The 15,516-nt window shown below is 50.0% G+C and overlaps 1 protein-coding gene across 1 annotated transcript in view; it reads right to left on the minus strand.

Moving 5' to 3' along the window:
- The window catches only part of CAPN8 (calpain 8), a 98,518-nt gene that overhangs the window by 31,546 nt on the left and 51,456 nt on the right, over nt 1-15,516 (minus strand). Inside the window, exons 5-10 of the mRNA XM_075540585.1 lie at nt 14,900-15,068; nt 13,789-13,872; nt 11,945-12,030; nt 6,751-6,825; nt 4,962-5,122; nt 1,885-2,060 (exon numbers count right to left, since the gene is read on the minus strand). Of these exons, the coding sequence (XP_075396700.1) occupies nt 1,885-2,060; nt 4,962-5,122; nt 6,751-6,825; nt 11,945-12,030; nt 13,789-13,872; nt 14,900-15,068 (751 nt within the window). The remainder of the gene's footprint in view (nt 1-1,884; nt 2,061-4,961; nt 5,123-6,750; nt 6,826-11,944; nt 12,031-13,788; nt 13,873-14,899; nt 15,069-15,516) is intronic.

Here is a 15,516-nt window from a genome sequence, read left to right on the forward strand (position 1 = left end):
GGGTTCACAATGTGTTGGATTCATCTGCACGCATTACGTGCTTTCTCAGATTTTGTACCTATAAACAAAGATTCTTTTTGCTTTTATGCTCTTTACCTTTTAGGTGAATAGAACAGATAAATTAGAGGTTGAGTTGATTTAGTTACAATTTTTTTGCCTTGCCATAAAGTAGAAATTGTTTTCCAATTTCCACCCTTCCAACCTAAATACCTCCCTCCCCCTCCCCCCGTCTCACACACACATACCCTAAGTTTTAAAGTCCTAAATTCCAAAACAAGAGAAATAAGGGTGTTAGCAATATCCAATCATATTCTTATTTTATTTTGTGTTTCCATTTGATGGGGCAGGAGCTCATTTGACAATCCCTTTTATTCTTCTTGTTTCCTAATTATAATAACTCCCATGCATTAATTTATGCCTAGTTCTTTTTACTACTGTGAACTCTGTGTGTGACACTGGATCTTCCAAATTAGAGTTGTATTGTTCCCCTGGAATTTTATTTTTAACAATTTGTACAACCACTATAAATCACTCTGGAATTTGTTATAAGGAGTTTTTTTTCTCTTTACCAAAAAAAAAGAGAGAGAGAGAGTCTAATTTATTCCTGGCTAGACTTGTCAAAACCCAAAAGTCTTGTGTTACTATATCTCTGAGACTGGTAATCCATAGATGGTTGCTTACATGGGCAAACTGGGCTGTTGAACTAAGGATTGCAGTCTGAGACCAGGGTCCGATTCTGGTTCCAGATCCAGCTGAATGCTATGTGGCCCGGTGGCTTCCCTCGCCCCACCGCAGGCCCTGTGCACTCTAAAAAGTGCCTCAGGATTGCTCGTGATGAGAAGAGGGGATCTTTGTCTTTGGCTCCTGGCTTAGTTATCTTGTCTAGCTATAACAGAAAGACCCCAAGTGGGGGTGGGGGTGGGGCTTGAACAAACAGAAATGTATTCTTTCCCAGTTTAGGAGCCTGGAAGCCCAAATTCAGGCACCAGCTGCAGAGGAAGGCTTTCTCTCTGTGTTGACTAAAAGTTTAGGAGAAAGGTCATGGCCTTTCCACATCTTAGACCCAGGGTTCTTGAAGCTCTCCATGTGTCTTGGCATCAATCTTCCCCTACGTTGAACAGGTTCCCGGCATGGAAACCTTGGGTCCAAATGACCACTCTGCTCCTGGCGTTCCTCAGTGGTACTGAGGATCCTCTCCTCTCTGCCCTTTCTTTTAACTCCTTTTATGCCTCAAAGGACACTGATTCAAGATACAACCTAATTTGGTATATTGCATCCTGCCTCATTAACACCATTGCCTTGACTCCTGCCACATTAACCTCATAGAGGTGACAACTTACAACACATAGGATCATTGCAACCGATGACGAAATGGAGAGAAATTACGTCATACTGAGACCCATGGTCTAGCGAAGTTGAGACATATTTGGGAATAGAAAGGACACAACTCAATCCACAGAAGCTCCCAAATCTGGCTTCCCTTCCCCTACTCACATGTGCCTCATCCTCTTTGTATCCCTGCTAGTGCTTTGTGCCCCCATGTCCTTGGCTACTGCCCCCTAAAAAGCTCATATTTGGGGGGGGGATCTAATAATTATAGCTATCGGGTCCCTATGCATTGAAATCAACTCAACAGTAATGAAGTATATTGAGCTCCAAAAGACAATTAAGGTTCAATGATGTACATGCCTCGGTGTGAACAGTAGACAAAAACTCGAACCCTAAGAATATATTTCTAATGGTGGAATTCAGGCCGCAATAAAGCCACGGTAGATCTATTTAAGAGAGCAAGAAGAATGCTTGATTAGAACTATCCAAGCATTAGGAAACACATGCTCCAGCCATGGAACACAATCTTCAGAACAGAGAGCCGGAGCGGGGTACCTGGTAGATCGCATAGCCGATGCTCAGCATGCCCTGTCCTATCTTCTTCTGTCGCCTGCGATTTTTCTGCATCAGACCAAGCAGCACAGTACAGCCGAGTCCACCGCTACTCTCCTCCTGGTCATCGTCCACCTCGTCCAAGTGGATTGTGAACTGGGGGTTGGTCCAGTAAGTGGCTGGAAGTCACGTGGTGGCCATCGTTCCCCCGCACAGGAGGTGAGGACATGGGGAGAGGGAAATGAAAAGGGAGAACCTCGGTCATCCCACCGTTATAGTGTGATTCTTGGCAAATGGGAGGACTGTCTGCGTGTAGCAAAAGGTGAAGACGCTGAGCTGCTAACCAAAAGCTGGGGGACTCAAGTCCACCCAGAGGTGCCTCAGAAGAAAAACCTGAAGATATGTTCTGAAAGATCAGCCATAAGAAATCTTAGGGCGCACAGTTCGGCTCTGACCCGTATGGATCGTCTTGAAATGACATGGTCTCTAAAACGACTGGTTAGCTGGTCAGGTAGTAGATCTTTGCACCATGCAGGGACCTACTGATTAAAAAACAATACTCGGAATGTTTTTCTTATTTTTACAATGTGACCAGGCATGCCTTCTACCCGACTCACCCCATACACATGCACACACACACACACACACACACACACACACGACTTCTAGAGCACAGGGAAGTTTCACACATTTGATTAAGCAACAGACCAGGCATGGGTGATTGGAGACGTTCCAGGAACCTGATGCCTGGACTCTACTGCACCCTATTGGGAAGGAACCTAGGAGTCGGCCCACAGATGGCGGCCATCTCCTTATTCTGGGCTCCCTGGTCAGTGAAGGCAAAGCCACCCCTGATGAATGGCAATTGCTGAGCTTAAAATTAAGGCACTGGGACTGATGAGGACAACGGCCCGGAGGAGCCCAGCTTCATAGGGATTAGGAATTTGAATCCCCAGGCTGACTGACACCTGTCTTCCCCTGGGAGGGTGGGCCTGCTTCTGCTCCAAGCCTAGCAGCCTGCGAGCTGCTCCTCCATCCACCGGCCCCTCACATCACCTCACTTGAGGGCTTCGGTGTTGCAATCCACGGACGCGACGCGCTCTCCAGGGGGAAGTCGTTCAATAATGCATGAGGAAGAATAATGGGCAATTAAGAAGCATTCCTGCCACACCGGCCCGTGAGTATTTAAAGACTCCTTTGTTTAAAAGGAAAATTTTTTTTAATCTCTCAAAAGAGTGGCTACACAAGTGAAGGTACAGAGGGGTCAAATGGATTCTCTAGGGGTACACAGCAGTTCTGTGACGGGAAGGGAGCAGCAGAGCGTAATTGAAGACGACCGTCTGACAGGCATTTTCATACTAAGGCCTCAAGCATGTCAGCATGATGGGACCTGAGGAGAGAAGGAGGGCGGGGGCCCCCTGGTGTCCTCTAAAGTAGGGTGTCATTTGGAGAAATAACAAAGGCACTCACAGGGGACCAAGAGCCACTGGCTATGATGTCTTCTTAACCATAACATGAGTTGTTTTAATTTCCCCTTCCCAGGATCTATACTTCTAGATGTGGTTTGGGCTTTGTTTTAATTCAGGGCACAAGTGTATGGATTCTAAAGCCAAATGTCTGCACATTCCCGCAGGGACAAAGACAATTCTGTAATCGCCCACATTTGCATCATTACCAAGAGGCAAGAGCAATCCGTCTCTGCCTGACAGCGAGCTGGCAGCCCAGATGGAGTGGTGATTGGGCACCGCCAGTTACCTTGGGCACCCCCTGCAGTTCTGAGCTCCCCAAAAGATCCAGGCACATTTCCTGTGCATCTCTAGGAGCTTGCAAATGGCGAGCATATTTTAATGTGTCCCAAATGGGACATTACCACCACCCCTGCATGTTGCTTACTCCTTAACAGAACTGGAGGAAGAGAACGGGCCCTAAAAAAAATCGCATGTACTGTCGCGAGCATTGGCATAACAGTGGGAATGAGTCAGAATCAACTTGACGGCAGTGGGTTGGGTTTGGGGTTATGCCATTTTACAAAGCAATTTCCTTCACGGTGGGGGTTACAGTGCCCACGGCAACCCAGTGAGGTTGGAAGGCCAGTCTCACACCGTCCTGTTTGGGGAGGCGGGGCAGAGAGCCTCAGAGAAGAGAAATGACCTCTCTAGGGTCCCTGCGCTAAACAACAAGAGCAGAAAATGACTTGGCTCTTTCTACTGGATAAGGTCTTGTCTCTGCAGCTCCACACAGCAGCGTGGGTTTGGGTGAGGGTGGAGAGGGAACCTTGCCAAGACCTCAGGTGTGTGCCCAAGTGGGGTTATTATCAGGTCACTCCCAACAGCTCAGAGGTGGCCTGGGACGGCCCTGTCCATCATCCACCATCGTTGGTCAACATCAAACTGGGGATGGGGCAGAAGGCGAGGCGGTGGCGGTGGAGAAAGCTGGATGGCATGCCTTCCTCCTCCTTAGAAAGGTGGGTCCATTTTCAGAGATTCTTCATGAGGCTTCAGCTCGCGAGGCTCACCCTAGGAGGAGCCTGCAGAGGTATTAATGGGGGCTTGTGACCCACAAGGCTCCCCACCTTTCAGCAGATGCAGTCCAGGGTTAGTGCAGAGGGGAGGTTGCTGCCACCCCCTGGCGGTGGCTCCTGAAAGTCCCAGGGTAGGCGGTCCCCTGCCCCAGTGCATGCCTCTCCACCAGCAACTCAGGCACAAGCCGAAAGCAGGGCGGCTGCCCTGGGACTAGCGGTCCGGTCCGGTTGAGCCTGCCACTGCTACAGCGCAGTCCACAGACACTGCGGTTTGATGGGGACGGTGGAAGCCCACCGGTGCAGGATGGAAGGAGCGTGGTTAGTAGCAAGAAGCTCACCCTTCAGGAACAGGTGGGTAAAGAGGTCTCAAGGTGCACACACAGCAGATGAAGGACCTCAACTAGCCACCATGACTGCCCTGCCCCCCCAAGCCCCCAAGGGAAGAACCAGTGGCACTCCTGAGCACCCAGAAACCAGAGAGCCGACTCCAAAGGCATTCTTCCAAGAGTCTCTGAAGAGGGACAGCAAGCCGTGGCACCAGGTAGGCCCTGCACCTTACCTGGGTAGTTCTGACAGCCCCCGGCGGTGGAGCCCCGCACCCAGCGGCCGGTGAACAGGGTCAGGTTCCACTTGTGCACCTCCTCGCTGGTCAGCGAGTCCGGGGACAAGTTGCAAATCTCCAATCTCGAGAACTGTCTCAAGAAATCTGTAAAGGACATCCTGGGGAGGTGGAAGAACCAGAGGGTTCCCTGTCAGGAGAGGTGGGCTGGAAAAGTGGTGACACTCAAGCTCCCGGGCCCAGGGAGGAGCCAGTGAGTGGCCTCAGAGGCCCTGGGCCAAGTGGAAACGTTTCTAGGTACATACAGTCCCCTGATCCAAGGATTCAGACACCATGGACCACAGGTACCCTCCCTGCCCTTCCTCCCCCCTTATTAGAGTGCCTGCCTCACCTACCCAACCACTTAGGCAGTCTGACCCTAAACTGGAGGTCGTATGGACGGTGCCCCTACCGCCATGTAAGCTCACAAAAGGTTGGTTCCTATTTAACTCATTTTTATTGTCATTCTTAGCACGCCCCCCCACCTTTTTTGCATTAACTCATTTCTCCCAGCTCCCTTGGTAGACATGAGTATCCTGGGGAGCCACCGATCCGTTTGTCTCAATGGATTTCCCTCTTCTAGCGATTTCATACTTGAAACCAAACAATACTTGTCCTGTGTGACTCACCCATTCCACTCAGCAGAATGCTTCCAAGGTTCACCCATGCCATAGGATCTATGGGGACGTGAACTCTTTATGAGTCGGTGCAGTGGTTGGGCGTTGGGCTGCGAACCTCCATCAAGGTCAGCATCTCAAGAGCACCAGCCACTCCCCAGGATAGTGTGTTTCTAGTCCCATAAAGAGTTACAGTCTACCTGTCCTATAGGGTTGCTATGAGTCGGGATTGACTCGATGGCAGTGAAATGCCCCATTATCTGGATGTATCGCATTTTGTCTTCCCATTCTTCGTTTGAGGGTACTCGCGTTGTTTCTACCTTTGAGTAATTGGGACAAGTGCTGAAGTGAACCCTGGTGGACAAGTATCTGTCCTGTCCTTCTCGTCAATGTGTTGGGGTATATATATCTAGGAGTAAAAGGGACCCTAGTAACATAGTGATCCCAAGTAAGGCAGCTAACTGCAAGGTCAGCAGTTCAAAACCACTAGCTGGTCCACAGGACAATGACAGGACTTTCTACTCCCATCAAGAATTCCATCCTCAGGAACTCCCAGTGGCAGGTCTACCCTGCCCGTAGGGTCACTGAGTCGGCACAGACTCAATGGCAGTGGGTTTGGTTTGGGTGTATGGGGGCTCTAACTTTTCGAAGAAGTGCCCGAGTGGATTTCACAGCAGTGGCTCCATTTTACATTCCCACCAGCAGTCCCCACTTCATTCTTCGTGATCTCCAGCACAGAGAAGCCACTCCCTCCTCTCACTTGCACTGTGTACAAGGGTGTCCTTACGATGGTTCTGAGTAAAGGCGGTTCTTTTCTGAGGGTCAGCTGGAGCTCAGAGACTTCTGGACTAGACAGTAAAGAGAGGACAGCCGTGCTCTTACTTGGTAGGAAAGACACAGAAACTGTGGAAGACAGGTGGGTGGCTAACTCATAAGGAGGGCCCACGAGCTTGGTTTAAGTGCTTTCGACTTGCTGCGATAGAGGTGGGTTTAGACAAGGGCAGAGAGAGGAGAAAAATTAAGCTCCCCCATACTCTGGAAGCTTGTCACATTCATGGACCCCGTAGAGACACTCCACCCCACATCAGAACCCATAGCTGCAGGGCAGCTCTCCGGAGACAGCACCCTCTCACCAGAACTCCCCATCCTCCGCCTTCCTGTCCAGCTCCTCCTTCCGCCTGGGATCGATGTGATTCCACTCTGGCGCGCTGGAGGCAAACAGAGTAGTGTCAGATGTTTACCGCAGCTGGCTTCCCCCCAAAGGGCTGGAATGCTGAAAAGGCACGGAAGGGGCATGAAGATGGTATGTGGTAGCAAAAGTCTGGGGAAGGGATGCGGACCGGTCATGGGCTCTCAGAGGGTGGCATGGAGCAGGGATGTTGAGGCCCTAGGTAATGTACTTGCCACTGATTAAAAAGTTGTCAGCTTAAAAACACCCAGAGGCAGCTGAATAGAAAAACCTAGTGAGCTACTTCTGGCCAATCAGCCACTGAAAGCCCTATGGGAGAGGGCGGGAGGGGAGGCAGAAGAGAAGCTTAAATTCTCGTGGAATCTAGGTTTTCTGGAGCTGGATGAATTCCCTAAACTTTTCCCCTGAGATAATGTTTAGGAACCCGGTGGTGTAGTGGAGTCCAAGTTGAACTACTAACTGTAAGGTCAGCAGTTTGAAACGACCAGTCGCTCCTCTGGAGAAGGAAGAGGCTTTCTAAACCCACAAAGAGTTACAGTCTGAGAAACCCACGGGGGCAATTAGACTCTGTCCTATTGGGTGACTATAAGTCGGAATCAACTTGATGGCAGTGGTTTGGTTTCGGTTGGAATCTTTAAACCCTAAACCCAAATTATCCCCCCAGTTCTTGAAACAATAGTTTATCTTAGCTAGTCAAGAATATCTGCTTTGAGCATTGTGTCTTCTAAGATCTACCTCTCAGAACCAAACTCACAGCCATCAAGTCAATTCTGATGCATAGAAACCATATAGGACAAGGTAGAATTGCCCCCTGTGGGTTTCTGAGACTTTAACTCTTGACAGGAGTAGAAAGCTCCATCTTTGTCCCACGGGGTTACTGGGGGGTTTGAACTGATGACCTTTCATCATGCAGCCCATCTCTTCACCAGTATGCTACCAGGGCTCCTCCGGATCTGTCTCTAGGGGATCAAACCGACTATGTCATTCAAAGACGGGCCAGGGCAGCGAGGGTAGGTTAGTCGGAGCGACAACTTGAAGAATGCCATCAATTTCGCTAGGCTGTAATGTAGACACTGTTGGATCGCTGAGTTCTCTGCTGTGGACTTTGTCGACCACGGAAAACCAATGAGAAGAAAGAGGACGCTAGACAGCCCACTTCTGCTCTGATGTGAGACGTGGGCAAGCAGGAGTTGTGGTTGCCTCGATGGGGTTCTTTTTAGGCAAAATTTACATTTCCAATTATGATACCCTTGATCTCAGGAATGGGGACGCCCAAGACCAGAGTTGTGGGAATTCCTGTCGTAAGACAGCTATATACGCACCGCAAAATCAATTAGTGAATTAGCACCTGACCATCACTTCATGGAGGGGTCATGTCCACTTCCTGAGTCTGCAAGAATGACAGTGAGGCCAGTTTATGGCAACTTCCCTGAAATGATGTCACCGGGGAGACCTCCTGCTGGTGGCCTTTCCATAGCCATGCTCACTCCCTCTCCAGGCACTTTATTCAAATGCCATCTCCAACTACCTGACCTTTAGAAAGTTAGGTTTTCCTGAAATATATGTGCAATGCCTGCATAGCTGTGCAGGATCCAGATTCATTTTTTAAAACACCCTTCCTGCTGGGTACTTTCAGGTAGACCAGAACATCCTGACTCCCCTGCATAAAACAGGCTGTGTGTGCCTGTCTGCCTTGTTTCTCCACCTGGCCTTTACATTCCTTGGGGGATCAGGCTGCAGAGTTTCCAGGCCCTCTTTATTCACTGACGTTGTATTTCATCAGAATCCGGGCAGCACGGCAGCTAAAGCATCAAGCTGCTAATGGAAAGGTTGGGGATTTGAACCTACCAGCTGCTCCTGATGAGGCTGTCTGCTCCCATGAAGATTTACAGCTTTGGAAACTCTGGAGAGCAATCGTACTCCGACCTACAGGGTCGCTAGGGTAGGAATCGACTTGGTGGCAGTACAGCTTTTTGGTTTTGTTGGGGGGTCATAGGAATGAGGTATGGGGTGTGGTTGTTCAATTGATGAGAACCGAATTTCAGAATGTGCTTGTTACACACAAGGTAAATGAACATGCTGGAGAATTTTAGAGCTGGCCTAAATATCCCAGTTGATTTTTAGAAATGTAAAAAGAATAAAGTGTGAAGGACATTTATAGAGGCCTAAATACAGGCATGTACATATGTAAATATGTCTATAACGAGAGGGGAATACAACTATCTATTCATATCTATATGCTAAAAATTAAGGTTGCCGATGGACTTTGGGGCTCGACTCAAGTACTCCTTAATACAAGAACACTTTGTTCTAACAATCCCGACATGATGGCTGAAGACAAATGGGTGCATAAGCAAATATGGTGAAGAAAGCTAATGGTGCCTGGCTATCAAAAGATATAGTGTCTGGGGTCATAAAGGCTTGAAGATAAACAAGTGGCCATCTAGCTCAGAAGCAACAAGTCCCACAGGAAAGAAGCACACCAGCCTGTGTTGTCATGAGGTGTCGATGGGATCAGGAATCAGGCATCTAAAACCCAGAACATACCCAAGGTGAATTGGGGGTGAGGGGGCATGGAGTGGAGACCTAATGCCCATCTGTAGACAATTGGACATCCCCTTACAGAGGGGTCACAGGGAAGAGACAAGCCAGTCAGGGTGCAGTATAGCACTGATGAAATACACAACTTTCCTCTAGTTCTTTGGTGCTTCCTTCACCCCACTATCATGACCTCAATTCTACTTTACAAATCAGATAAGACAGAACATGCACACTGATACAGATAAGAGCCCGGAACACAGGGAATCCAGGATAGATAAAACTCTCAGGGCCAGCAATGAGAGTATAGATACCAGTAGGATTAGAGTCTGGGGGTGGGGGAGGGGGAATCGATCACAAGGATCAATCTAGAACCCCCTTCCAGTGGGTGAGGGGCAACAGAAGATGATGTAAGATATGGAAATAATCATCTATAACATATCAAAGGTTCATGAGGGAGAGTGGCAGGGAAGAAAAAGAAATGGGGAGCTGATATCAGAGGCTCAATTGGGAGGAGAATGCTTTGAAAATGATGATGGCAGCATATGTGAAAATGTGCTTGACACACTGGATGAATGTATGGATTGTGTTAAGAGATGTAAGAGCCCCCAATATAAGTACTAAAAAAAAAAAGAATTACTGTCTATAGGGGGGAAAATTACATGAACAATGATGAGTATAAGAAAGGAGAAAACATTCTAGAATTGAATATAGTAGCAATTGTACAACTCTTCTTGATATGATTGAATTATATGGCATATGAGTGAAGTGTTAATAAAACTTTAAAAAATTTTAAAGAATAAAGTGCAAAAAAAGTTAAGTAGACAGTAGTCTGAGCCCAGCATCATTCCCTCAGAGACCTCCCCCTCCCCAAACAGGCAGCACGACCTCAGCTGTCACCCCATCCGTTCTTGGGCATTGCCAGCCTGTTCCAGTGGCAGAGAGCAGGTGATGGCGGCAAGGTGATCTGATTAAGTCCTTTTGGCAGGCTGGCAAATAACTGTCTGTTAAAAATGGCCAAAATGTGGGGTTTTATTCAGTCACACCAGCCTTTTAGGGTGGTGGGCACTATTGAGGTTGGAGGGTTTCTTTGATTCTAGGCAACAAAACAAGAAATTGATAACCCTTTCGTCTAGGGCCCTGCGACCAAGCCTTCCTTCATGCCACAACCCCGAGGGGAACGGTCGCAGATGCAGCCGCAAGGATGCTGAAGTGGCATGGAATCACGTTTCCTAAGGCTGCACTTGAGATTCACCGCCGTCTTGCCGCCTGTCACCACGGCAGTTCTGGTTCATGCCAGCCCACAGGACCAAGGAGAACTTCCTCATGGGGTGTCCAAGGCTGACACCTTTATGGGCCTGGTCACCAGATCTTGCTCCTGCAGAGCAGGTGGTGGGTTCAAACCAACCTTTCGGTTAAGAGCCAAGCACTGAAACACTCACTGTGCCACGAGTACTCAACAAAAGGAGATCTCCTGTAAGACAGGGTGGAACTGTATCTCTGGCTCTCAGAGGCCGTAAATCTTCAGATGTGAAGAAAATCTCATCTGTCTACCACAGTTGACCTTGTGGTTTGCAGCCCAACTCAGAATCCACTGGGCCACCAGGGTTCCAGGGCGTATTGGAAATGCGTGATTATCTGGACTAGTAGCATATCTGGAGGAGTACTGCTAGCCTCAAGGTCAGCAGTTTGAAACCTCCAGCCGTTCCATGGGAGAAAGAAGAGGCTTTCTCCTCCCATAAAGATTTAAAGTCTCGGAAACCCACAGGGGCAGTTCTACCTTGTCCTTTGGGTTGCTATGGTCTGGAATCGACTCCGCGGCAGGGAATTTGGGATTCTATGAGCCTCCCTGGAGGCTCTGTGTTGATGACACTGGCAGATTCTAGCTCCTTCCCAAACTTGAAGCCACCTCCCTAGAGCTAGCTCCATACTTCCCCTCCTCCTGCCCCTGGAGATAATGACTCTCTGGCACAGGTACCCCTTGACATCAGGGGAGGGCCCAGTGGTAGGCCAGGCCATCCCTAGCTAACTTTCTCTCTCACCTGTGGAGAGGCCTGCCCATAAGCGCCTCGTGGGTCATTAATGATCTTGTCAGAGAAGATCAATATGTGCCCCAGTGGCCAGTTTTCCTCCCATTCATCAGCCTGCTGTGGCCTGTGGGCTCCTCGAGCCAAGCTCCATTTTCAAGTGTGCTTCCCACCCGGTGCTGAGAGCTTTGGCCTTTGTCAGAGCGACCAGAGCTTGTGGGTGCTGAGAATCCAATGGAGAGTGATCGATTTGCCCTTTGGAGCACCACAGAGCGGTAGGTAAGAGACAGGCAAAAAGCCTTCTGAGCTAAGAAAAGTTTGACTGAGCTGCCAGACCTCCAAATGCCAGAGCACTGAAATCCAGAACGCAAGGCTTAAGCTTAGTGACTTTTGTTTGCTTCTCCCAGCCTGGACCCACGTACTCCTTGCTTCTCAGCTTCCTGTGTGGTTTGTGAGCAGACCGTGCTGCTGAAGGCCCTGTCCCACCAGCCTTGCCCTCACTGTCTACCTCACAGAACCCCCTCACCCCCACCTGGAGAGTCGAGGGCTGGGGCTTGGGTGGGACCTACTTACTCATCACTCCAGGCTCCCGTCCACTCCACGCTGCCCCACGGGTTCCTGAGTCGGATCAGCTTCTCTGGATGGCCACGGAAATCCACCTGCACGACACACACACACGTCAGGTGCTGAGTTTCTCAACTCCCTGCTGTCCCGCATTTGCATCTGAGCCACCGTGGATTTGCATAAAATTGCTCCAACGTCCCTAAACAAGTGCACTTTTATTTTCTCTTAACACATGTTTTCAGGCTTTGCTAAGTGCTCTATTTTTCCCAGTTGGATTGAATAAATAAAGAGTGACTCTAGCACCCAAACAAGCTTCTGTCGGCTTTCACTTAGATTTAGATTTCACCGTTCACTGAGATGGGCTCCAGCCCAATATGGGGACCTAATGGGAATCCCCACCACCGTGGGCCAGGGTGTCATTCTGGGGCGGCCTGAGCCTGCAGAGATGGTGCAAGCTATGCAGCCACTGCTGCCGGGTCTTCGTGGATGCTTCCGTTTCAAAAGGAGGGCTCCCAGATCTGTAAGACCTATGGCTTCCTGGGTTGGAGCATTGCCAAGGTAGTCTCTTGGGGGTGCAAACAAGTAACAAGCTCAGCTGCCAAAGGTTGAAGGTTCAAGCCCCCTTGGAGGTACTTCCAAAGACAAGCCTGGTGATCTGCTTTGCCCCCCACCCCCACCACCACCACCAATCAGCTCCCCAAACCCTCCAAGCACAGCTGCCCTCAGACACAGGAGTCAGAATGGACAAACTGGAGAAGCTCTGGCCAAAGGTTGAAATATTTCACAGGCATCTCAAACAGGCAGAGAATTAATGGTTCCAAGTTTCCTAACAAAGATGGCAGAGGTACAGGCAGCAGGGAATCTCTCTCCCTGTTACACTAGGGAAAATGAATCTTTTTCTCTGTGACGCCGTGTTTGTACCATCTCTGTCAGCCCAGGGCATCCCTGTACGCGTGTTTGCATTCTCAAACATACATGCACACGCACATGCACGCACACACGAGTTGTTAGGACCCCAGGGCTGGCCTTTCTTTTGTATTTTCATCAGGCCTCGGCCCAATGTTCATATAGGGCGCCATTCATATTTATGAATTGACTTGCTCAAAGCGCATGGTCACGAAAATGCACGCACACCGAGTGAGCGTTCGGCTCATTTTCATAGGGAGCCAGAGTGAGCACACCCATCATATTTCCCTTTTTGCCTGGGCTGTCAGGAACCCCGAAGCAGAATTCATTTCTCAGTTGCAACACTGTCTTTAGGCCAGATGGTCCGGTGCATTTCAACGAAGCTGTGTGGTTTTGTTGGCTCGTTGCCTCTTATTGCAAGTCTCTGGAGTCCTTTATGGAAATAGACAGACTAGGATCCGTGGAAACCATGAGAAGAAACACAGCATAAGGCTTCCTTTGGGGCTGCAGAGTGAGAAAGGGCTGTGTTCCTTCCCATTCCTACGCTCTGACTGAGCGGATTCCCACCTCTTCCCTTCGGGGACCCTGGCGTTTCCACTGTTTTCCTGACACATCCATACTTGTTGGAACGTGTGCCGGATGTAACTAACAATCTCTGCAGGTTGTCGCCTTCTTCTCAGCTGCCACCCCTCAGAGGGAAGAACCCACAGAGCCCTAGCTGCCCTCCGTCTCCTATGTGGCTAAGCATCAGAAAGTCCTGTCCTGGTCAGGAGCAAGACCCGGCTCTTGTGTCCCAGAGAGTGTCTGCAGCAGGGAACAGGGAGCCGAGTGGCCAGTTTGGACCCTCTGAGTCCTTGACTACATCTCTCTGTCTCTCAAATAGCCCTGGGGTCTATAGCATATCATGACTCTATGCACTCCCCGGCCCCACCCCGGCCCAGCGTTACCTCTTCAGCGCCTGTGACAGAGTACGCGTGACTCTTGACCAGCTTCCGGCTGGTGACAGCCTCTGTTTCAGCAACACTGGAGACCTGGTTGAGAAGAAAGTCTACTCAGGCAGCTAACCTTGACCTCGCCACGGACAACCCGATGACGCCTTCCAAGGATGTGCTGTTCGGCCTCGGGTGTGGGACCCAGTGCAGGGGGTGGGACTGGGAATGCAGGGGTGGCACTGAGTCTCAGGTAAATAGAGCCATCTCCAACAGTCCCTGCTTGAATGAGGCCTGGTGGCATGGTGGTTACACATTGAGATGCTAACCATAAGGTCAGCATTTCGAAACCACCACCACTCTGGGGGAGGAAGAGGAGGCTTTCTACTCCTGTAAGAAGTTACAGTCTCAGAAGCCCACACAGGGCACTTCTACTCTGTCCTATAGGGGCACGTTTAGTTGGCATTGACTCGATGGCAGGGGGAGTTCTGTTGGTCTTGTTTTGTTCTAGTGAGGCCTATAGGTCCAGAGAGGAGCCCTGGTGGTATAGTGGTTACACATTGGGCTGGCCTCTGCATGGTTGGCAATTCGACAAAGATGGGCTTTCTACTCCCATGAAGTTAGTCTCACAACTGCCTACCTGGGTACTTCTTCCCTGTCCTACCGGGTCGCTATGAATTGGAATCAACTCAATGGCAGTGAGTTTGGTTTGGTAGGTCCAGGCAGAGTGCTGTGTGGCTTCTCCAACATACATACACACGTACACACACACACACACATCCCTCCCAGTACACATGGGGGGCACAGAGACACTGACCTCTCTCTCTCTCTCTCTCTCTCTCTCTCTCTCTCTCACACACACACACACACACACACACACATCCCTGTCAGTACACATAGGGGGCACAGAGACACTGACCTCTCTCTGTCACACACACACACATGCACACACATACACACACACATCCCTCCTAACACACATGAGGAACACAGAGCCACTGACCCCTCTCTGTCTCACACACACACCCATCTTTCTCTCTCTCTCTCTCTCTCTCTCTCTGTCACACACACACACACACACACACACACACACACACACACGGAGCACAGAGACGCCATCCTGGCTCACATCAATGGAGCAGCCGAGCAGAGACCCAGCACGAAGGGCCTTCCTGATGATCTGGTACAGACCGGCTGGCGGCTTCTTCAGGTCATAAAACTCAGAGATGCCGCCTGTGAAATCCTCAAAGCCCTCCACGGTGGACCCTCCAGTGAGAGCTTCATAAGAACCGTTGAGTCTGTCGGGAAAGAGGACACATGCCCTTCGCTAGACCGGCAAGGGGCCCCTGGGCTGGGAGACTGAGCTCAGGACACACTGTGGACCCAGTAGGCACATTACCAACCGCAGGTCTCCGACTAACTCTCACCGAGCCGCCCACTCCTTCTAGAAAGCAAAGTGCAGCCCTTGCTTCCTGGGTCCCTGGGGCCACAGGTTGGGGGTGATGGAGACCGTCTCTGAAGACCGAGAGGCATCCACCCAAGGACTGCATCGGGAACAGAGTTGGAAAGGAGGTCTTGTTGCAGAAAGGGGTCCCGGGAAAGGAAACTCATCAAGGGAATGCCACAGAAGCCTTTGAGTTGGTCGTGCACGTGAAAGGGGGAGAAGATGGTGGAGACCTCTTTGGGTTTCATACATTTGCCATTCTTTGGAAGTTCACAATGGCCTAAGCACTTCCCTTGGTTTGA

Source organism: Tenrec ecaudatus, chromosome 1 (genome assembly GCF_050624435.1).
Source record: "Tenrec ecaudatus isolate mTenEca1 chromosome 1, mTenEca1.hap1, whole genome shotgun sequence".
NCBI classification, from domain to species: domain Eukaryota; kingdom Metazoa; phylum Chordata; class Mammalia; order Afrosoricida; family Tenrecidae; genus Tenrec; species Tenrec ecaudatus.